Genomic DNA, 23,099 nt, shown 5'->3' with positions numbered 1-23,099 from the left:
TTTAACTGGCCTGACCAGATGTGCATTTTATTTATTTCTTTTTTTTTTAATTTTTTAAAATTATTTATTTATTCATTTTTAGAGAGGACAGAGAGAGGGAGAGAGAGAGACAGAGAGAGAAAGAGAAGGGGAGGAGGAGCTGGAAGCATCAACTCCCATATGTGCCTTGACCAGGCAAGCCCAGGGTTTCGAACCGGCGACCTCAGCATTTCCAGGTCGACGTTTTATCCACTGCGCCACCAGTGGATTTCTTAAAAGATTTTATTTATTCATTTTAGAGAGAGAGAGAGAGAGAGAGAAGAGGGGAGGAGCAGGAAGCATCAACTCCCATATGTGCCTTGACTGGGCAAGTCCAGGGTTTCAAACCAGCGACCTCAGTGTTTCAGGTCAACGCTTTATCCACTGTGCCGCCGCAGGTCAGGCCAGATGTGCATTTTAGACAGAAGGGGATTGTGGTGTCACAAATGCCAAGGTGAGAACAGAGTTTCAAGGAAAAGGCAGTGAATAACACCAGAAGTTGGCAGGATTTCCAGAAAGATAAGGACAGAGACATTCCCCTGGTCGGCAAACTGTGGCTCATGAGCCACATGCGGCTCTTTGGCCCCTTGAGTGTGGCTCTTCCACAAAATATTGATACCACGTGCAGTACTACCTGGATAAGGAATGTACCTACCTATATAGTTTAAGTTAAAAAAATTTGGCTCTCGCCTGACCAAGCAGTGGCACAGTGGATAGAGCGTCGGACTGGGATGCAGAGGACCGAGGTTCAAGACCCCAAGGTCGCCAGCTTTAGCGCAGGATCATCTGGTTTGAGCAAAGCTCACTACCTTGGACCCAAAGTCGCTGGCTTGAGCAAGGGGTTACTCAGTCTGCTGTAGCCCCACGCTCAAGGCACATATGAGAAAGCAATCAATGAACAACTAAGGAGCCACAACAAAAAACTGAAAATTGATGCTTCTTATCTCTCTCCATTCCTGTCTGTCTGTCCCTATCTATCCCTCTCTCTGACTCTCTCTCTCTCTGTCTCTGTAAAAAAAAAAAAGAAAAAGAAAATGGCTCTCAAAAGAAATTTTACCCTGGCCGGTTGGCTCAGCGGTAGAGCGTCCGCCTAGCGTGCGGAGGACCCGGGTTCGATTTCTGGCCAGGGCACACAGGAGAAGCGCCCATTTGCTTCTCCACCCCTCCGCCACGCTTTCCTCTCTGTCTCTCTCTTCCCCTCCCGCAGCCAAGGCTCCACTGGAGCAAAGATGGCCCGGGCGCTGGGGATGGCTCTGTGGCCTCTGCCTCAGGCGCTAGAGTGGCTCTGGTCGCAACATGGCGACGCCCCGGAGGGGCAGAGCATCGCCCCCTGGTGGGCAGAGCATCGCCCCTGGTGGGCGTGCCGGGTGGATCCCGGTCGGGCACATGCGGGAGTCTGTCTGACTGTCTCTCCCTGTTTCCAGCTTCAGAAAAATGAAAAAAAAAAAAAGAAAGAAAGAAATTTCAATGGTTGTGCTGTTGATATTTGACTCTGTTGACTAATGAGTTTGCCGACCACTGCTAGAACTAGCAAAACTGCTGCAGGCATCATCGAGAGGCTTTGGGGGTGGTGGAAGCAGGAGCCAGGCTGCAGCAGGTTGAGGAGTTAGTGGCATGAGAAACAAGGAGATAGAGACAGGGTGAGCCACTTTTTCCAAATGTGTTTGAGTAAGAGGGAGGCTCAGTGCAGGCTGGAGCTGGAGGCGGGAGGGAGGCCAGGGAGGGACCCTGAGCTGAGGGGGTGAGGCCCAGGGCAGTCTGGCCTTGGAGGGGGCTCAGCTCTCCAGGTGGCAGGAAGAGGAGGGTGGGGAGCATTCAGATTCTTTTTGGGAAACCAGGGACTCTCAGGGCCAGCTTATGACACAGTACAAAGTCCGCCTCTCCCCAGCTGCGTTGGGACACGCCAGCCCCTGGGCAGGGGCTGTCTCCCGTGCCTGTTCCCCAGCTCAGATGACACCCTGGAGCACACAGTAGCCCCAAGCCTCTGCTGAGCAAACGAACAAAGGGACAGTTGGGAGCAGCTGAGGGCTGCTGGGCGACGACAGGAGGGTCAAGGACAGTCTTTGGGGGAGTGGCTGTCTTTGGAGGAAGGGGAGGAAGAGAAGGAAGAGGGATTCAGAAAGGAGGTGGGAGGGGTGCAGGTCCTGAGGGGGGGGGGGCGACAGTGTCCCTGTGCGGAAGGGTCAGAGAGGAGGGGAGAGAAGGGCCCCTGGGCCCCCTGGCGGCATGGTGGCTAATGAGGCAGTGTAGAGGCCTGGTCGATAGGGGCAGGTGTTTGGCAGGGAATGGAGGAAAGGAGAGGAAGGGTGGGGAGATGTACTTTTGTCTATGGGAGGGGATTCCTTTCCTGCCCTAGGGCGGCCATGCCAGGTGCTAGTCACCATCTCATCCCATTGTATCTCATCTAAGTCTCAAAACCCCCATGGGAAAAGATGGTGCAATGATTGCTATGGGTAGTCTCACTGTAGAGATAAAGAAACTGAGTCTCAGAAACTATAGTTACTTTTCCAAAAGTCACAAAACCCCAATGTAGCAGACAGGAGTTTAAACCCAGGCCATTCTGACTCCAAAGCAAGCTGTCTACTCTCCCAGGGGACCTGAGCGGAGCAGAGCCCATACTGAGGGCAGCCCCAGGCACACTGCTGTGGGGCAGGAATAGGGCCTTGGACTTTCTGAGCTTTTCAGGGAGCCTAGATGATGTCACTTTCTCAAGAGACTGTAGGCTCACCTCCCAGGCTTTGTCTGGTAGCCAGTAAATTCCAGCAGCCCGGGGGAGGGTGGGTGGACCCAAGAGTGGGGAGTAGCAGAAAAGACAGGGCACAAGGCCATCATGGTGGCAGGCATCTGTTCCCTGAAACAGCTGACCGTGAAAGGTCAGTGGGGGTGGGCCTGACCTGTGGTGGTGCAGTGGATGAAGCGTCGACCTGGGACGCTGAGGTTGCCGGTTCGAAACCCTGCACTTGTCCGGTCAAGGCACATATGGGAGTTGGTGCTTCCTGCTCCTCCCCCCTTTCTCTCTCTCTAAAATGAATAAATAAAAAGAAAAAGACAAAAAAATAGTTTTAAAAAAAGAAAGTTCAGTGTGGGTAGAGAAGAGAAGCCAACGCAGGAAGGGGCAGGGCGCTGGGGTGAGGGTGGAGCTCGTTCCTACCTTGCTCCACTGCTCCCTGCTTCCAGGCCCTGAAAAGACTGCTCCTCCACTCCCAGAATCTCCTTCCCTTCTCCTCCTTCAAAGGGAAGTGGACCGACCTGTGGTGGTGCAGTGGAAAAAGCATCAACCTGGAATGCTGAGGTTGCCGGTTCAAAACCCTGGGCTTGCCTGGTCAAGGCACATATGGGAGTTGATGCTTCCTGCTCCTCCCCCCCCCCCCACCCTCTGTCATTCTCTCTTCTCTCTAAAAATTAATAAAAGTAAAAAAAAAAAAGGTAAGTGGAGATGTCCCCTCTTCCCACCTTGGCCACTCTCTTGACCCTTAGCTCCCTCTGTTGGTCCCCAGAGCGCTAGCAACCAGATTTTCTGAAGGAAGAATTGAATACAGGCTGAAGACTCCTTCTTGTCTACCTACACTCCCTCCAAGTCTCATCCTGCCTCATCCAGCTTTAAATTCCATCCATATGCTTACTGTGCTGAAATATTTATTTCCTGCCTGGACCTTTCCCCTGAGCTCCAGACTCTGATTACCCCACATGTCCATGTGAATATCTAAAAGACATCTCAAAGCAGACATGGCCAAAACCGGAGTCCTGATCTTCCCCTTCCCCACCCCCACCTGGCTCCTCGCAAAGTAGCCCACATCTCAGTTGAAGCCACTCCATTTTTCCAGGAGCACAAGCTAAAAACCTCGAAGGTATCTTAACTCTCTCCTTTCCCTCACACCCCACATCCACTCTGCCAGCAAGTCCTGTTGGCTCTACCATCCACATGTGTCCAGGCCCTGACCCCTTCACCCAGCTGCATTGCTATCCAGCTGGTGCCAGCACCACCGCTCTTGCCTTGGTTAGACCAGTGGCCTCTGTCTTGCCCTTGCTTTTTTTTTTTTTACAGAGACAGAGAGAGAGTCAGAGAGAGGGACAGACAGACAGGAATGGTGAGAGATGAGAAGCATCAATCATTAGTTTTTCACTGTGACACCTTAGTTGTTCATTGATTGCTTCCTCATATGTGCCTTGACCGTGGTGCTACAGCAGACTGAGTAACCCTTTGCTCAAGCCAGCGACCTTGGGTCCAAGCTGGTGAGCGTTTTTGCTCAAACCAGATGAGCCCGCGCTCAAGCTGGCGACCTCAGGGTCTTGAGCCTGGGTCCTCTGCATCCCAGTCCGACACTCTATCCACTGTGCCACCACCTAGTCAGGCCTCATCTCCTGCAGATCTTGACTCAAATTTCATCTCATGCTTGCCTTCCTGAGCATCCTAGTTAAAACTATAAACCCTGACCTTCCCTATCCTCCTTCCCTGCTTTATCTTCCTCCATAGAATGCATATCATGTATTATGAATTTTACCTGTTCATTTAATTATCTGCCTCCTCCTTCTAGTTCTGTGAGAGCAGTGTCTTTTCCGTTATTGTTTTCTTTGCTGCCAGAAACAGCACCTACCATATGGTAGGCACTCAGCAAATGTTGCCTGAGTGCCTGTGTTGGGGCCACTGCCATCCTGAGCACTGGTGATGTGATTAATGAGCAAAACCTGATGAAGTCTATGAACCTTACGTCCTGGGCAGCATTTTTCCAATTTTCATGTGTTCGACCCTACCTGCAGAGCTCTCAGAAGCAAAGACTCTGGATCCACCCCTGGATTTTTAACTTTTTTTTTTTTTTTGGTGAGAGAGAGACAGACAGGAAGGGAGAGAGATGAGAAGCATCAGCTCGTAGTTGCATCACTTTAGTTGTTCATTGATTGCTTTCTCATATGTGCCTTGATCAGGGCCTCCAGCAGAGTCGGTGACCCCTTGCTCAAGCCAGTGGCTTTGGGCTTTAAGCCAGCGATCTTTGGGCTCAAGTCAAGTGCAAATTGGGAGCATGTTGAGGATCCCACACTCCAGCTGGTGAGCGTGCATTCAAGCTGGCAACCTCTGTGTTCGGAACCTGGGACGTCAGCATCCCAAGTCTATCCACTGCACCACCAGCAGTCAGGCCCTCTGGATTTTCTGGGGATGGGTCCCAGGGGTGTGCACTATGCACAAGGTCCCTGGGTAATTCTAATGAAGGTCAAATAGAAATGAATTTTGGTCTTCTGAGACAGACTGAAATACTGTCCTGGATGCCTGGGGTCTCATTTTCATAGCACCATCCACTCTCCATTAAAGAGTTGTTACATGCCTGTCTCCTCTCTAAACAGTATTTTGGACTGTGTTGTCACAGTCTGGTCTGTGCCTCTGGTCTCAGTACAGTCTAGGTGCAGGTAAATGTTTATTGAGTGCACGAATGAATGGAGAATGAATGGTGACAAGACGGATGAATGACTCGGGTTGGAAAGGACCTTCAAGAGTTCACGATCTCGGTGGGAACGTTTCCAAAGACTTCCCCTAGGCCCCAGGGTTGCAGGAGGGTCTGGTACTTCAGAGGTCGTGACGGTTGGTTGTTTGAAGGTGGCAGTTCCACGAGCTGCCTGAGGCTGGGAAGGGCCGCAGAAATGCTGAATTCAAGGGCTATAAGGCCACCCACCCGGCTGCCCAGAGGCGCGCTTCTCTCAGCAAGACGCAGCCGTTGCTATAGTTACAGACGCAGTCGGGAGAGAAGGGGGCGGGTCTAGGATACGTCATTGTTAGCGCGACGGCGCTGTGAGACTCCCGCCCCTTTCGGCAGCGAGACCCTCAGCCCGCCTCTGGAGCTCTCCACCTGCACGCCTCTACACGCTTTCCCCCATCCCCGGCTGTGCGCAGGCGCGATGCCCACCAGGACGCGCCGGGGAGCCCGCGAGGCGCATGCGCGGTGCGGGGCCCGCCGTCCTTCTGCTGTCGCCGCTGCCACCGTAGCTGCTGTTGCCGCCTCCCTGCCGGCAAGTGTGGGAAAGAGAAGCTGAGGGCTGCCGCCGCCGTTGCCGCGATGGGGGTGAGTGAAGCAGAGAGAGGATACGGGAGGGCCCGGAGCGCTCCCCACTCCACGCGTCCCTATTGTTCCTGAACCCCCCCTCACGTGACCTCGACCCCTCCAGCCTCACGTGATCCTCAGCCCCCAAATCGCCCGACTCCCCCATTCTAAGTGTCCCCACGCCCGGCCCAGCCCGGGGGTCTTCTGGGGAGTCCCCTTCTTTGGGCCCCACCCCCTCGGGTGCGCTCCGCACTTCCCGTCCGCCCTGCTTTCCTGGCTGTTCTGTTATGTTCTTGGCCTCCCCTGTCCCCCACGGGCATGTTGGGGTCTCTCTCTGACCCACCGCCTTCCCCAGAGGTCACTGTCACCTAGTTGTCACCGGCTTCACGGCTTCCCACTTCTTAGGCCAGACCTGGCCTGGAGGCACCTGAGGCTGAGAGAAAAGGCGGCACTCAGCCAAGGTCACACAGACAGTGACCGGGGGCCAGACCCCGACTCCGGGCTCCCGAGTCCCCTGCCGCCGCGCTTCCCGCTACGCGGATGCTCAGTAAAGCCGGCTCCCCTCCTTTTTCGAAACCTCTCCACCAGGTTCCTCCTGCTTCTGAAAAAGTCTCTTCCTTTCCAACAGAGGCCCGCCTTAACGGCCTCCGGGACGAAGTGAGCGAGGTGGTGCTTATCGTTGCCTGAGCTGTTAGCAGTCGTAGTGCGGCAGGGGGCTTTGCAGGGGGAAACTGTGCAGAAGGCGAGCCCGGGGCTGGTGATGGCCCCCGCCGCCGACGGAGGGGGACGACTGTCCTGTGGAAAGCCTCCTGGAGGTGCGTTTTGTGCCCCTCTCTGGCACGTGCTGATAGCGGGTTGGCAGAAATTATGCGTATGTGCCCGGTGAGTTCACCTTCCTGAGTTCCAAGTAGAGTAGCATTGGTCACTCTCCTAAAATGGAACTGGCTCTTCCTGTGTACATTATTAGTTTTTACATGGGATTTCCCCCACCTTTAGGGAGCACTGACTTAGGAGCCAGAGATACTTCCGTTCCAGCCCTACTCACCGTCTGACAGCATGACACTGTGCCAGTGACACGGGCTTTGTGAACCTGAATTTCCTCGTACGTGTGATGAGGGTGGTGGTACCTCCCCCTTAGGATAGATGTGAGGATTAAATGAGATAGTGGAGGTACATAGCCAAGTAGATGCCTCTTAGATAGCTACTGTTACTTTTGCCTCTATTCTCAGCACTAACTTTAGTTATCTAAAATAGATTGGTGCTATTTTTACTGTAATGCATTGGATTTGTCCCTACTGTTATTATTAACCTAGTTTTTTGTTCTCATTCAAATAGTTATTGACTGAACAAATTGACTTGTTAGACAAAAATAGTTGTCTAATCCATGCCAAAGCACTTGATGTAATTTCGTTTCAAAACACATTCATCATGTTTCAACAAGGAATTTGGGATACTGTGTATTTTATATGTAGAAAATCAAGTCTAGAGACTTTTGGCATATTTAACCTAGACTTGGGTGAGAGATCTCAGACCCAGCTCTTGCTGAAACTAAGTGGAACCTGTGTGCTCAGTATCACTCACTCTGTCGGAGTCTGTCCAGCGTGAGCTGCTCTAGACTGAGCAGAAATCAGGAAGTGTATTGCGCAGTTCCGGGTCGAGGCTTCCTCGTTGGCTGAGGGAAGTAGCAGGCCTCAGATACTGTGATCCTTGGTTCCTTCAGGGCCCCAGTCTTATTACTCCTTCACTGATGCGTTTCTCAGACTGGCTGCTCCCTAGTCTCTTCTGGTCTGAAACTCACTGCGAAAAAGAGACTTGGGTTTCCTTCCCCGAAGCAGAGCTAGAACCCTCTCGTTACCCTCATTCCTTATGCCCTTATGCGTGAGGGCCGAGAACGCATATCAGGAAGGTCAACAGACTGCTCACCCTTCAGCAGAGGGCCCTGCTCTGTTTGATAGCCTGACCTCAAGCTAAGAGAGGGTGGCATCTGATGGGGCATCGTTCTCTTCAAAGTTCTTTCGACCTGGTGTGTATTGTCTTTCGGAATTGAAATTTAGATATCTCCCTTTGCCTAAAACAAAGATTCTTTTCAGATCTTGAGTACTTTGTGGGATGGGAGCATTAACACTGAAAATCTAGGAGATGCCTAGCCTTCCTTTTCTGAAATTCCTTTTCTGAAAGGTGCTTCCTGCTCCCATCTGGGTGTTTTGTTTGTTTGTTTGTTTGTTTTTAAATTTCTCCAGGTCAGAAAAGTGAATGTAGAGATACTAATTTGGTAGGAATAATAAGGGGAGGAGTTTCACAGCCGTAGGTAAAAGCATTTCTAGATCACACTTATAATGTGTCCTATACATGTAATTGATGTAGTAGTGGAAGGCACGAGGACTCTGGGTTCATACTTGGATTTCAGCCTTGGATGAGTCATCAGTATGAATTGAGTATCTGCTGTTTGCTGAGCACTGGATGTGAATTTGCAAATACAACAGATAACCTCTACCTCGTGACCTGCATGGTCTAATGCAGGGGTAGTCAACCTTTTTATACCTACCGCCCACTTTTGTATCTGTTAGTAGTAAAATTTTCTAACCGCCCACCGGTTCCACAGTAATGGTGATTTATAAAGTAGGGAAGTAACTTTATAAAATTTATAAAGCAGAGTTACAGCAAGTTAAAGCATATAGTAATAATTACTTATCAAGTACTTTATGTTGGATTTTCGCCAAGTTTGGCAGAATAAATTTTTATAAAACAACTTACTATAGTTAAATCTATCTTTTTATTTATACTTTGGTTGCTCCACTACCGCCCCCCATGAAAGCTGGAACGCCCACTAGTGGGTGGTAGGGACCAGGTTGACTACCACTGGTCTAATGGGAGTGGAGGGAGGTGGTAATTAGGAAGACTTTGAGAATTCTCTTCACTGGCTCTGTGACCCTGAAAGTTATCTAGCCTCTCCGTACCTCAGTTTTGTCATCAAAGAAGTGGGTACACATACTTGCTGAGTTATTGTGAAGGAAGAGTAAAATAAATCACCTTTATTAAAGTATTAGCAGAATGTCTGACACTGGTGAGCCACTAATGGGCCTGAGGTTAGCCCCATTTTATGGATAAGGAAATTGAGGTTCAGAGAAACTGAGTAACTTACTGAAAAGAGATTAAATAACTTGCCCAGAGTCACACAGCTACATGGTAGAAGAGCTGAGAATCAAATCCAGGTCTCTTGACTCAAAATCCCACACTCTTTATTATATAAAGCTCCCTTGGGAAAGACACTTAACCACAATGAGCTCTACTGTTCACTGTGCTTGTTTCCCGTTTTAATTAGGAGAATTTTCCCGTGTCCCTGCTGGATAGTCTTACCTCCTCAACACAGGGCAGAGCTAATTGGAACATTAGGAGACCACTTTTCCTGGTGCGCCCAGGTTTGAGGGGAACCCTGCCTTCCCGCCCGGCCTGCCTCTCACCCCGCGTGCTGGCAGCCGAGCACTGCCGGGCTCTTTCATTCCCTGCAGTCTGGGGCCGCAGCAGCCCGAGCCTTGCTCCGAGGACTGCCTGGCTCGCCTGTTCTCCTGCATGAATGAGTCCATAAATCTCCTGGAGGCCCGGGGTTGGCCCTCCTGCTGCGTGTGCTTCAGAGCTACTTGGTGTACTTAGAAATGAGATCTCGTAGAGGGAGCCCACGTTTCAGTGCTTTCGGGGTCCCGGAGTCACGCCCGCCTTCCAGTGCTTTTGATCTCAGCTCTGGATCATGTGGAGAGAGAGCTGGCTGCAGGGCGGAGGAAGAGCGCTCGCTTCTGCTGTGAAGGGGTGCTGACCCTGGCCTCACCTTACAGCTGTTCTGTGCGGCCAGGATTGCGCTCCATTATTCTGGTGATCGAATTGCTGTCACGCGTCACGCCGGGGTGAAGAGGGACATTGGTGGCCTGCCTGATGTTGAAACACGTGTTCTTCCTGCCCTATGGCACAGCCCTGAGACCTGTCTCCGCTTTCCCTGGTCCTTGCCCCCACCTCAGTATGGAGATAGGTCTTGGGGTGGCACTGTGTTGACATGCCATGCCAGCCATTGCCAAGCCAGAAGGGTAATGAGAGGTGGGTTGCTGACTTGCTGCTTTGAGGGCTCCTGAGGTCGCATCTTGACCACAACCTTGGCTGGGCTGAGAGGGTCTCTGACACTGATGCAGGCTCTACCAGTGGGAGACGGCATGGCTGGTGGAACCAACACAGGATCTGTGCCCCCCTGGGGCTCAGTGTTCCCTCTGCTATTGACTCCTTGGGGACTTGTAATGAGTCACACCATCCCTTTGAGCCTCTGTTTCCTCATGTGTAAGGGAGGTGATGGTTTCTGCCCTGGGAATTGAACCAGGTAATGTTTGTGAAAGCAGTTTGTAAGCTGAATGTGTCTCAGTGTTGTGTGGCAACCCAGACTCCTAAAGAAAAAGGCAGGTGCTCTAAGACCTGTGTGTGGTAGAGAGGGTCTGGGCCTGGGTCCGGATCCCACGTTAGGAGAACAGTTTGTTGTCTGCTGTTCCTCCGGAGAGGTAAGACGTGGGTCTAGCCTGGCTGACGCGTGGTGCTCAGCCTACAGATAATAACTAGCTGGTGGTGGGTGAATTTGTACCAAGAAGGGCAGTTCGTGTAAGTTCCTGGTAGCTGAACTCTTGCTTCCTGGTTGCTTGAAGTAGGAGTAAAACTGTCGTTCCTGGGGGAACCGAGGGTAAAATTTATCCTGAGAAACTACCAGCAGCTGGTTTTTCAACTCAGGCTTTCCTGGGACCAATCAGGGTCCACTGAGGTGTGACTGCAGGTGGTAGAACCTCTCTCTGGTGAGCTCAGAGCCACCTTCCCAGTGCCTCTGGGGTGCCTTTGGCCTCAGCTGGGCTGAGTGTGTGTGCTGCTCTTGTCCTTGGGTGTGAGAACAAAAACTTACGGGCTTAACACTGCCAAGTAGGTATTAAGGACCCCACTCATTAGATGAGGAAAGGAGGCTGTGTTTTGCCTGGAGACTGTAGGGACGAAAGAGCAGAGAGGCTTTGGGTAAGATCTGAGCGGGCTCTTTCCCTGTTACCCGCCTTTTACAGGCCCAACAGGATCTGCTCTGGATGCAGTTGCGGGCGGTTTGCCGTTTGCCACTCTGTGCAAGGACAGCCTTCCTTTGCTCCTCCCTGCTGCCTGTGTGGCTGCAATTTGGCCTTGTTGACCACGTGTCACATGGCCTCTGTCCCCAGGTGAACCCCTTGGAGCCCTTCACTCTGCCCTGTTGCTACTGAGTGCCGGGTGTGCCTGCCACTCATCGGCCTTGGCGGGGCTGCACTTCTGGGGAACGACTCTGTCTCCTGAAGCCAGAGTAGAGTGCCTTGGCCCTAGCTGAGAAGGGGGCCCAGCTCCTGAAAGGGCTGCTCTCAGACTGGAGCTCTGTTGGCTGAGGCCAGAAGACATTGCAAAGGCTTTGAATAAACTTATACTTAGGAACAGCTGTCTGCAGCTTCCTCAGATGCCAGCTTCCCCCTGAAACCTGCCCCGAATCTGTCTAAAATTAGTTGTTCCCTTCTTAGGAGGAGAATGGTGAGAGAGTATTTCTTAAGCATCTGCCAGGAGCCAGGCTGTGCTGCAGGCATTGTCTCGTGTCTCACTGGGTCCTCACGGTGATCCAGCAGCCCTAAGGGTCAGTACTCGTCCTGACAAGGAAGCTGAGAAGTCTGGTGATACTGCCAGGGTCTCACCACTAGAACTCGGGTCTTCCTCACCCCAGAAGGTGAGCAGCAGCCAGGATTGGAAGTTGCTGTGGCTGAGGCCAGGTCTGTGGACACGGACAGACCCTTCGGTTTCTCAAAGGTAAAGTCAAGCCATTGGGTTGGCCGCAGCCCTTCAAGCCAACTTTGCTTTTCTCTGTTGCAGAGGAAGTCAAGCAAAGCAAAGGAGAAGAAGCAGAAGCGGTTGGAGGAGCGAGCAGCCATGGATGCTGTCTGTGCCAAAGTGGACGCGGCCAACAGGGTGACTGTCCCCTCCTCAGCCCCTTCCTCGTGGAACCTCAACTTGGTTTTTAGTTTTACTTCTTTTGGTGCCACCCTGTGGCAGAATGGTGTTACTACCCAGGCACCTCTGCGGCCTCCTTGCTGAGGAAAAGGAGCCAGAATGAGCCTGGAAGAGTTTGCAGGTGGGCCAGCAATCGACCCACATGTGGATCCACACGGAAGTGGCTGCTCCTGTCTGGGGGGTCTCGTTACCAGCAGAAGAGGGTCTGGAGAAATTTTTGTTAGGATTTTGCATTTTGGGGAGGAAACTTCCCTTGTAAAATATGGTATAATTTTCTCATTCATTCCTTCAAACACTTATTGACTGCCCATGAAATACCAGAGGCCACTCTGGGACCAGGAAGATATTAGCACCTGGTTTCAAGGGGCTGTAGTCAGGGCAGGGGTAGCTGTCATCTGAGCACCAGGTGAACCCAGCTTTCAAGCTGAACCAGAGAGATTCTGGTAGTCCCACTGCCTTCGTATCTTACTTTTTGTTGTTCTTTGAGCCAACTCAGTGAACAGTCCATATTTATAAGGCTGTGGCTCAGGGACATGATTTTCCATTTTGGGTTTTGACCAGGTGAGGTTAGTTGGGGGCTTCTTAGAAGTACACAGGTAGATCAAATGGCCTCTCTTCTTTGGATAGGTGAGTAGTAAGCAGGTTGTATGCCCATAGGCCAGTAGTAGTTTTAGGCTAGTAAAGTCTTTATTTTTTTATATATTTTTAATATTTTTATTTATTTATTCATTTTAGAGAAGAGAGAGAGAAGGGGGGAGGAGCAGAAAGCATCAACTCCCATATGTGCCTTGACCAGGCAAGCCCAGGGTTTCGAACTGGCAACCTCTGTTTCCAGGTCGACGCTTTATCCACTGCACCACCACAGGTCAGGCAAAAGTCTTTATTTTTTACAGAGACAGAGAGTGAGTCAGAGAGAGGGATAGACAGGGACAGACAGACAGGAAAGGTCTTTATTTTTTAAGTGAGAGACAAGACAGGAAGGGAGAGATGAGAAGCATCAACTCATAGTTGCAGCACCTCAGCTGTTCATTGATTGCTTCTCTTATGTGCTTTGACCAAGGGGCTCCAGCTGAGCCAGTGACCCCTTGCTCAAGCCAGCCACCTTGGGCTTTAAGCTGGCGACCATAGGATCATATCTGTGCTCCCATGCTCATGCTGGTGACCCCGCGCTCACGCTGGTGAGCTGCGTTGAAGACAAATGAGCCTGCACTTAAGCCGGTGACCTCAGGGTTTTGAGCCTGGGTCGTCAGCATCCCAGGTCAACATTCTATCCTCTGCGCCATAACCAGTTAGGCTAGAAAAGTCTTTTCTTATCCTGTCAAATGAAGCTAAGGTAACTCTCCTTGGCCTCCTTACCAAAGCCTCCCTCTTACGTATGACATCAGAGCTGAGGTAGATGGCGAGCCCATAGGAGGGAAGCGCCTGGTCCCAGAGCGGAGCCGCCTGACGTGGGTCTGCCCAGTGTCGGGCTTCAGGGCAGAGCGTGGGTTTGTGCTACCCTCTCTCCTTTCCCTCCGCAGCTCGGAGACCCGTTAGAGGCTTTCCCAGTGTTCAAGAAATACGATCGGAACGGGTAAGTGTTCAGCATTCCCAGCTTTCGTCTGTGAGTGTCTTCAGGAGCTCACCTTTTCAGAGTAGACCTCATCAGACTCAAGTTTTCCATCCTTCTTTGTCAGAGAAGGGCCAAAATGGTGGCTGCTGCCCTGGTGATATAAGAGCCCCCAGTAGAAGGACAGAAGAAGCCATAAATGAGCAAACATTGCATAGTCTCAGACTGATGTCGCTAGGACTTTTTATTCTCTCTGGACAAAGAATCATAGAGCTAAAACATCTGAAAAATCATCTAGGCTGACTCTCGTCTTACACAGGGAAAAACTGAGGCTCAGAAGTTGAAGGAGATTTCTGAGTTCACAGTTTCTATTCGGCAGCCATAGGGGCTTTAATTCCTAATCCAGTGCTCTTTCCCTCGCTGTGGAGTGTAATTGTTAAAAGCCACTTACAATTGCTTCTCGGCCTTTTGGCTAAGATCAAGTGTAAAAGCCACTTACAGGCTTTGTGACCTTGGACAAATTGCTTAACCTCTCTGTGCCTCAATTTTCTAATCAGAAATGGGTCTAATAATAGTGTCTTACTGATGGAATCGTCAGGAGGATTAGATGTAAAGCGTTAGTGCCTGGAGCAAGCTAAAAGCTACATCAGTGTTAGCTGTTATTACTGCTGTTATTATTACTAATCTAATTTACTGTAGGATCTGGATTAGAGCGCCCACCCCTTTCGGTCCTTTTGGTTTATAAAATAGGAGGCATAATCTGTTTTACGAGAGATGTGTTGGCTGAGGGGAAATGGGGGTTATGGTTTTAGAGAATCACAACTGTGGGTTTGAATCATAACTGTGCCTCTTATTAACGATACTTAAACCCAACAGTCATACCCTGCAATCCTCATGTTTTAATCTGTTAAGTGGAATGAAGATGCCACCCTTGCAAGGTTTTAATAAAACATATGAAAGGAATGTATCCATCTCTGTAAATAGCAGCTGGTATGAATATTTTAATGAACAAGATAGACAAATGCAAATATATGAACTATGATGCAAAGACTAGTAGGCAGCGCTGTGTTCCTTTCATAGCTGAATTTCATGATACCACATTAATTTATTTATGCTTTCTGTCTGTGATGAGACATAGTACAGGTCCTCTGGTAGTTTTGTCATTCAGCTTCCGGGGAGGCCTTTTTAAAAAAAATTTTATTGATTTTAGCCTGACCAGGCGGTGGCACAGTGGATAGAGCATTGGACTGGGATGCTGAAGACCCATGTTTGAGACCCCGAGGTCACCAGCTTGAGCGCGAGCTCATCTGGTTTGAGCAAAAGCCCACCAGCATGAACCCAAGGTCGCTGGCTCCAGCAAGGGGTTACTCAGTCTGTTGAAGGCCCGCGGTCAAGGCACATATGAGAAAGCAATCAATGAACAACTAAGATGTTGCAACGCGCAATGAAAAGCTAATGATTGATGCTTCTCATCTTTCCGTTCCTGTCTGTCTGTTCCTGTCTATCCCTCTCTCTGACTCACTCTCTGTCTCTGTAAAAAAAAAAAATTATTGATTTTAGAGGAAGAGAGAGACAGGACCATTGATCCATTCCTGCTTGTGCCCTGACTGGGGATTGAACCAGCAACCTCTGTGTTTTTGGATGATGCTCTGACCAACTGAGCCATCCAGCCAGGGCTGGGGAGACCTTTTTTTTTTTTTTTTTTTTTAAATTATTTTTATTTATTCATTTTAGAGGAGAGAGAGAGAGAGAGAGAAGGGGGGAGGAGCAGGAAGCTTCAACTCCCATATGTGCCTTGACCGGGCAAGCCCAGGGTTTTGAACCAACAACCTCAGCATTCCAGGTCAACGCTTTATCCACTGCGCCACCACAGGTCAGGCCTAGGGGAGACCTTTGACACAGTTTGGAGACCCCTTACTGTGATAGCTGTTAGTGTTCCGTATTCCACATTGCCGCTCTCTTCCAGAAATATGGAAGAGCTCTGAAGGAGTCATTGCCAGCCGACTCTGGGCTCCTTCAGTGCCTGGAATTTTGTGTGTCTGGCTGTGGTCCTACTTTCATGAACTGAAAGAACTTGGATTAGTGGCGAGTTCATACATGCAGACCGCCCTTTGGAAAACCCATAGCTAAGATGGACACAGTGCTTTGGTTGGGCATTGCTGACTGCTACGTGGTCAGTCACTACTTAGAAAGAAAGGAGGACTTTTCTGAGTCCGAAAGTTCCAAATGTGCAGGACTGAGCATGTGTGCAGCTCACATGGTGTGCCGGTTAGAGGGGTGCTAGCAGAGGTCCCCGGAAGATACTGCTGTGGGGGCTCCATAAGGACTTTGAGTTGCCGACTTCAGTCCCTTCGGGGTGTGGCAATACCTTTTGGCCAAGGCATTCACTGTAATTGACTTCATTTCATTTGGGAGTAAATAGCAGATTAAGATACCTTAATGCAGTGGTTTTCAAAGATTATAGGTTGAGTCTATAATCCTCATACAGCATCAGGGTAGATAACTTTTCCTTTTATTTTATTTTTTTTTTTTGAGAGAGAGAGATGAGAAGAATCAACTTGTAATTGTGTCACTTTAGTTGTTTATTGATTGCTTCTCATATGTACCTTGACCGGGTGGCTCCAGCTGAGCTAGTGGACCCTTCCTCAAGCCAATGACCTTGGGCTTCAATCCAGCAACCTTTGGGCTCAAGCCAGCAACCACGGGATCATGTCTACAATTCCATGTTCAAGCTGCCGACACCACACTCAAGCTGGCGAGCTTGTGCTCAAGCCACCAACATTGGGGTTTTGAACGTGGGACCTCAGTGTCCCATATCAACATCTATCCACTGCGTCACCACCAGTCAGGCAGGGTGGTGAACTCTTCCGTGGTTGAAAAACACTGCCTTAATGTCTACAGCAGGGGTCCCCAAACTAGGCCCCCGGGCCACATGCGGCCCCCTGAGGCCATTTATCCAGCCCCTGCCACACTTCCGGAAGGGGCACCTCTTCCATTGGTGGTCAGTGAGAGGAGCATAGGATGCGGTGTCACTCACAGTACTACTTCCGGTGACGCGGGATTCATGCGTCACGGCTCCGGAAGCGCGTCATGTCCCTTGTTACGGCTAGCAGTGACAAATATGGAACCAGACATTGACCATCTCATTAGCCAAAAGCAGACCCATAGTTCCCATTGAAATACTGATCAGCCTGACCTGTGGTGGCGCAGTGGGTAAATCATCAACCTGGAAACACTGAGGTTGCCGGTTCAAAACCCTGGGCTTGCCTGGTCGAGGCACATATGGGAGTTGATGCTTCCTGCTCCTCTCCCCTTCTCTCTCTCTCTCCCCTCTCTATAATAAATAAATAAATCTTAAAAAAAAAATAAACATAAAAAAAAATACTGATCAGTTTGTTGATTTAAATTTACTTGTTCTTTATTTTAAATATTGTATTTGTTCCCATTTTGTTTTTTTTAAATTATGTACAGTGTGCATAGGGATTTGTTCATAGTATTTATTTATTTTTTTTTTTGCATTTTTCTGAAGCTGGAAACAGGGAGAGACAGTCAGACAGACTCCTGCATGCGCCCGACCGGGATCCACCCGGCACACCCACCAGGGGGCGATGCTCTGCCCACCAGGGGGCGATGCTCTGCCCATCCTGGGCATCTTCATGTTGCGACCAGAGCCACTCTAGCGCCTGAGGCAGAGGCCACAGAGCCATCCCCAGCGCCCGGGCCATCTTTGCTCCAATGGAGCCTTGGCTGCGGGAGGGGAAGAGAGAGACAGAGAGGAAGGAGGGGGAGGGGTGGAGAAGCAAATGGGCGCCTCTCCTGTGTGCCCTGGCCGGGAATCGAACCCGGGTCCTCCGCACGCTAGGCCAACGCTCTACCGCTGAGCCAACCAGCCAGGGCCGTTCATAGTATTTTTTATAGTCCGGCCCTCCAACAGTCTGAGGGACAGTGAACTGACCCCCTGTGTAAAAAGTTTGGGAACCTCTGGTCTACAGCATTTGCTATTTTAGGAAAAGTGTGGAGTTGGACCTGTTTAGTCTGATCAGCGGAGAGCACTTGCAGTGTCCCCAGGGGAGGTGACAGGTACACTCCTTAGAGTGAGGTGTGGGTCATAGTCTTGGAGGGCTGAGGTCACCCAGATGTTCTCAGAGGAGAGTGGTAGATAAGAAGGAAGAGGACCCATGGGAGCCCAGTGAGGAGTCCGTTCAGCATTAAAGCAGAAGGAAAAATGCCTCAGGGCAGGAACTAAGGGAACAGAAGAGCCGAGCGTTTATAACACAGTGCAGAGGAGATGGCAGAGCAACGAGGTAGCAGAGGGGGACAGAGGTTCCTAAAGAGCCACCTGTGCCTGACCTGTGGTGGCACAGTGGATAGAGCATCTGACGGGACTTCTGGGGTTGCTGGTTCGGGGCCCTGGGCTTGCCCGGTTACGGCACATACAGGAAACAACTACTATGAGTTGATGCTTCCTGCTTTAAAATAAAAATAAAAATAAAAAAAGAGCCACCTGTGATGACCATGCAGGGAGGCAGGAAATGGGACTTGTGGGCAGGCGGTGGGCCTATGATGACAGTTGTTAATCGCGGCCCAACAGGCTTAGTTGCTTCGCAGCACCTTCTTTCGTGATCAGGAAGGCAAGACATGGCGCGGCCATTCTGCATGGATTGGCTCAGATCAGGCATGCCTCACGGTCCAGCTTTCAGCTGCAGCCACGCAGGGCCGGAGCCGGCTGCATATGCCTCCTTTTCCTCTTCTCAGGTTAAATGTCTCCATTGAATGTAAGCGAGTGTCAGGGCTGGAGCCAGCCACCGTGGACTGGGCCTTTGACTTGACCAAAACCAACATGCAAACCATGTAAGCACTCCCCAACCACAGGGATCTCTTCCCCAGGCTGCCTGTCCAGCCCCGGAGTTCCCAGTCCTGGCTGCCCCTCGCTTTCCCAGGTATGAGCAGAGTGAGTGGGGCTGGAAGGACCGAGAAAAACGGGAGGAAATGACGGATGACCGGGCCTGGTACCTCATTGCTTGGGAAAACAGTTCCGTCCCTGTCGCCTTTTCTCACTTCCGGTTTGACGTGGAGTGTGGGGATGAAGTCCTGTACTGGTAGGAGCCCCAGCGGGGGGTGCGGTGGAGGGAGGAGCCACGACTGCTGCTCTCGGCGCTCCTGCCGGCTGGCTCAGTCAGTGTGCCTGTCTGAGTCTGGGGGCCACCAGGGCCGCGGGGGCCTCTGACCCTCCACAGCCTCCTTGCGCTCACGTCTCTGCCTTCCTCCCCCAGCTACGAAGTGCAGCTGGAAAACAAGGTGCGGCGGAAAGGCCTGGGCAAGTTCCTCATACAGATCCTGCAGCTCATGGCCAATAGGTAAGGGGGGCCACCATGTGTGTCACAGCTGGGAGAAGCTGAAGCTCGGCTGGGTAGGACAGTGGTCCCCAACCTTTTTTGGGCCACAGACCGGTTTAATGTCAGAAAACATTTTCACGGACCAGCCTTTAGGGTGGGACAGATAAATATATCATGTGACCAAGACAAGCATCAAGAGTGAGTCTTAAACGGATATAACAGAGGGAATCTGGTCAGTTTTTAAAAATAAAACATCTTTCAGACTTAAATATAAACAAAACGGAAATAATTATTTGTAAGTTATTTATTCTTTCTCTGTGGATCGGTACCAAATGGCCCACGGACTGGTACCGGTCCGCGGCCCGGGGTTTGGGGACCACTGATGTAGAGCATCGTCCTGGTATGAAAGGGAGGGGCTGCTTCTGTGGTGCCCCGTGTTCTCTGAGCCTCTGTGGAGGACAAGGCTCATGGGAATGTTCTGGAAGAAAGGCCTCTGGAACCCTCTCAGCAGGATGCTCTGTCCTGCTGTGCCCCCAGATTTTGTACCTTCACCTCAGTGCATAAGGGGGACGCAGAGAGGGAGTGGAGAAGCCCGTCGGGTCGGGGGCCTGCTGCCCATGCAGTCCCGTCAGTCCTCTAACAGGGCAGCCCTGAGCGCTGGGGTCCCAGACAGGCTGGCTCAGGGCTCAGGATTCACCCGAGGGGCCAGTGGGAGACGGCTGGCAGAGGCACAGGAGAGCAAGCATGACTCAGCCTGAGCGCTGGGGTCCCAGACAGGCTGGCTCAGGGCTCAGGATACACCCGAGGGGCCAGTGGGAGACGGCTGGCAGAGGCACAGGAGAGCGAGCACGGCTCAGCCTGCCTCTTTCTGCACAGTATTCTCTCTACTTTCTTCTCAGCACACAGATGAAGAAGGTTATGTTAACGGTGTTTAAGCACAATCACGGCGCCTACCAGTTCTTCCGGGAAGCGCTGCAGTAAGGAGCTGGGCCCCGGTGTGGGACTTCCTGCTCACTGCCTCTTCCTGGTCCTGGTCCCCATTCACCCCAGCGCCGGTGCTCCTGGGCCGGTGGGCGTGCGGGTTGGGGATTGGTGAGGAGGCCTGGGAGTGCCCTCTGGGTTCGGCTTCTGCCCTCCCGCACCTCACTCCTACGGGTCTCACAAGTGTGGCTGGTGGAGCAGTTCTTGGGCCAGGGAGGAAGGCAGTTGACTGCTTGCAACCAACCCTTTCCTTTGCCTGCCTTGCAGATTTGAAATTGATGACTCTTCCCCCAGCATGTCTGGTTGCTGTGGGGAGGACTGCTCCTATGAGATCCTGAGCCGGAGGACCAAGTTTGGGGACAGTCAGCATTCTCATGTGGGTGGGCACTGTGGTGGCTGCTGCCACTGAACTCCCAAGCCAGGATGCTCTCTCCAAGGCCTGCCCTCTCCCTTGGCCTCACACCACTTACCAGGTGCCCTCAGAGCTGTGGCCACCGCGGCCCGGCACATGCCAGGCTGCACCCTGGGAAGGAGGGGTGCCCTCGCCCTCTCTGGAAGAGCAGAGTGCCAGGGGGAAGCAGAGAGGGGAGGCGCTGAGGGACGAGCTGATGGAGGCCTAGGCACGACGTCACCCTTGCACGGAGGCTTCTCACTCCGCTCCTGCACCCTTGAGCGTAATCTCTGACTTCTCTGTAGCTGGATTCCTGCCCCCTCCCACGCTTGGACAAATGAGTGTGTACACCCACCTTTATGGAAGTCCTGGAGCCCTGTGCCAGGGTCTGGTTGGTCCTCAGAGAGGCATGGGCTGGGTGGAGGTCTGGGCAGAGAGCTTCAGAGAGACTCCTGCTTTGTGGATGGAACGCTCTGATGGGGACCCAGGAAAGTCTTTTGTACCACAACACAGGGAAGCAGGGGTGCTTTCTAGCTGCTCGTATGGATCCAGAGTGGAGTCGTCCCAGGGGCAGCTGACTGGGAAGAGGGCTCTCTCTCCCCGTTGCTGTGCAGGGGGGAGGGGCTGAGAGGGCCAGAAACAGGGTGTCCAGTGGGGTCGCCATTGCTGCTTTGGGCTTTCGGACTTGGCTGCATTTTAAGCTTAACCTCTTGATCTTATGGCCGTGGCTCAATTTTTTAATTCGTAGGAAAAAGCCAGAGGTCCTGCCTGTTCCTCTCCATTGCCCCTCACTGTTTGTCCCCTGCCTCTCACCCCAGATACCTCTCTTGTGACTCTCAAGGGAAGAATAACATCAGGGAGCCCTCGCCTTCCTCCAGAACGACCTCTCATTCCTGGCATATTCAGTGCCGCTTCCTCTCATGTTGGTGCTGATCGCTCTCTGCAGGCGAGCATCCCCCCCTGTTCAGAGAGCCCTGAGCCAGCAGCAGGCCCTCAGCCTGCAACCCCAGCCGTGTCCTTGCCGCCTCAGGGCGGCGCTAGTGGCACTAGTGCCACCAGCCGCAGCGCAGGCTGCAGCGGGACTGCCTGGCTGGCCACGTCAGCTGCTTCCTTTTCTTGGAGTCCCCCTGCGGCAGCGGGCTGGTGCGGTGGGGCAGAGGCCTTCCCTCTCACAGGACATGGTGTGGGTCAGAGCTGCCCTTCCCTGGTCTCTAGGCCTTGTTCCCCCTCCAGGGAAAAGTGACCAAATCCTCATCTAGGAAAAAGCACCTAACACCTCCCCTTAGACATCCTTGAGCTCTGCTTTAAGGAGCGTCTTTGAGTTCTAGCCTTTGTGGAGTTGCTGTCCTAGGGCGCTGCGGTCCTCCTCACAGCCCACCTGCCGTCCTGACGGGCGGCGGTGCTGAGGGGTCTCCGGGAGCTGTTCCTGCTAATGGCCCAGGTCCCTGTGCGTGCCAGGGTCTGTGCCCGTGACCTCCTTCACCTTGCCCGGTCCCTGCCAACTGTGGGATGGGTCGCTCCCTCGGAGAGGGCCCTGAGACTACACTGGAATAAGCCCCCCATGTCCTTGTCCTGCTGGCTCCCAGGGGTTTTTACCCGAGGGGGAGAGTTTTAGCTTCTGGGGCAGCATTGATGGGCTTCCGAGAACCATGCGGTGACAGAAGCATGTTAGGAAGAGTGTGTCTTCTGAGCCCCGTTTCTCAGAGGACACAGAATGGTAAATGGATTGTCTGAGACACGGCTTTCTGATACCTCCCACTCAAGGGGACCAAAAGGAGCCGCAGTGTAAATCCCACATACAGAGTCCTGTGTATGTTCTCTCTCTAGTCATTGGACACCTGACCCATGTCCCTTGGTGGACAATGTGCTTGGTGCCACGCCCTGCTTGTCCAGGCGCTGCGCCACTTCCCCAGGGACGGGTGGGCGAGGCACTGCCTGAGACCTTCAGGTCGCTTTGGGGGCGCTGAGCCCGTGCGGGTCTTAGCCTCAGTCTCTCCACGTCCACAGGTCTCGGTTGTGAGACACAGCAGGCCTTTTCCAGGCTTTTTCATTTGTTAAGAAACATTAAAATGTTTTTTAAGATTTTTCTTTTAGTTGTATTTACTCTCTTTCAGGTTATCTTTGTTGCTGTCAGATGTGCATATGACATGTATGGTTTTTAACCCTTTCTGGGTTTTTTAGAGGAAACTTTGAAGATAGATTCTTTGATATATTTTTTCTTCTTATCACTGGAATCAAAGGGAAAAAGTGATTTCTTTTTGCATTGGTTGTATTTGTATGTCACAAATAAAAGATACTTTGTTCACCTTCTGGGATGGTGCCTGCTGCGGGGTGCCACGGGCAGTGTGGGCTCAGGGGACCGTCCCAGAGCTGGGCCGCCAGCCTGGGAGGCATGCAGACGGCCCACGTCCATTCCTGTAAAAGCAGCTTCGGGCCTGAGAAACATTGAGGTGTCGGCGAGCAGCCAGAGAGGGGAACTGAGACCAAGTGCATGTGTTTCTGCTGCTTCCCCGAAGCCCTGGGCAGAGGGCAGAGGTCTGAGGGCTATCTGCCTTGCATCCTGGAGAGAGTCCCAAGCCAGCATGACACCAGGCATCCCTGGCTGAACATGAACTCCAGGGTGCTGGATCGGGGTTGGGTAGATGAGGTTGTCCGTGTTTCCTCTCTTTTACTTTATTGGGTTAATCCAAATATTCTTTGTCTCTTTAAAAGATTTCAGCCGCCTGACCTGTGGTGGCGCAGTGGATAAAGTGTTGACCTGGAAA

At 51.8% G+C, this 23,099-nt stretch overlaps 1 protein-coding gene across 1 annotated transcript; it reads left to right on the top strand.

Moving 5' to 3' along the window:
* Positions 1 to 5,804: 5,804 nt before the first annotated feature.
* Positions 5,805 to 22,639, top strand: NAA40 (N-alpha-acetyltransferase 40, NatD catalytic subunit). The gene is made up of 8 exons (XM_066360009.1): positions 5,805 to 6,068; positions 11,940 to 12,035; positions 13,598 to 13,650; positions 18,382 to 18,477; positions 18,567 to 18,725; positions 18,900 to 18,983; positions 19,862 to 19,939; positions 20,211 to 22,639. The coding sequence occupies exons 1-8, from the start codon at positions 6,063 to 6,065 to the stop codon at positions 20,350 to 20,352; spliced, it is 714 nt and encodes a 237-aa protein (XP_066216106.1). The 5' UTR covers positions 5,805 to 6,062; the 3' UTR covers positions 20,353 to 22,639.
* The last annotated feature ends 460 nt before the right edge of the window (positions 22,640 to 23,099 follow it).

This window comes from Saccopteryx leptura, chromosome 1 (genome assembly GCF_036850995.1).
Source record: "Saccopteryx leptura isolate mSacLep1 chromosome 1, mSacLep1_pri_phased_curated, whole genome shotgun sequence".
NCBI classification, from domain to species: Eukaryota; Metazoa; Chordata; class Mammalia; order Chiroptera; family Emballonuridae; genus Saccopteryx; species Saccopteryx leptura.
This window is presented reverse-complemented; position numbering and strand designations above follow the sequence as displayed.

What these genes read in the sequence shown, in the direction of transcription:
- NAA40 (XM_066360009.1), top strand. An exon ending in GGGGATGAAGTCCTGTACTG is followed by an intron (nt 18,726 to 18,899) that starts GTAGGAGCCCCA and finishes TTCCTCCCCCAG; the next exon opens with CTACGAAGTGCAGCTGGAAA. An exon ending in TTCTTCCGGGAAGCGCTGCA is followed by an intron (nt 19,940 to 20,210) that starts GTAAGGAGCTGG and finishes CCTGCCTTGCAG; the next exon opens with ATTTGAAATTGATGACTCTT.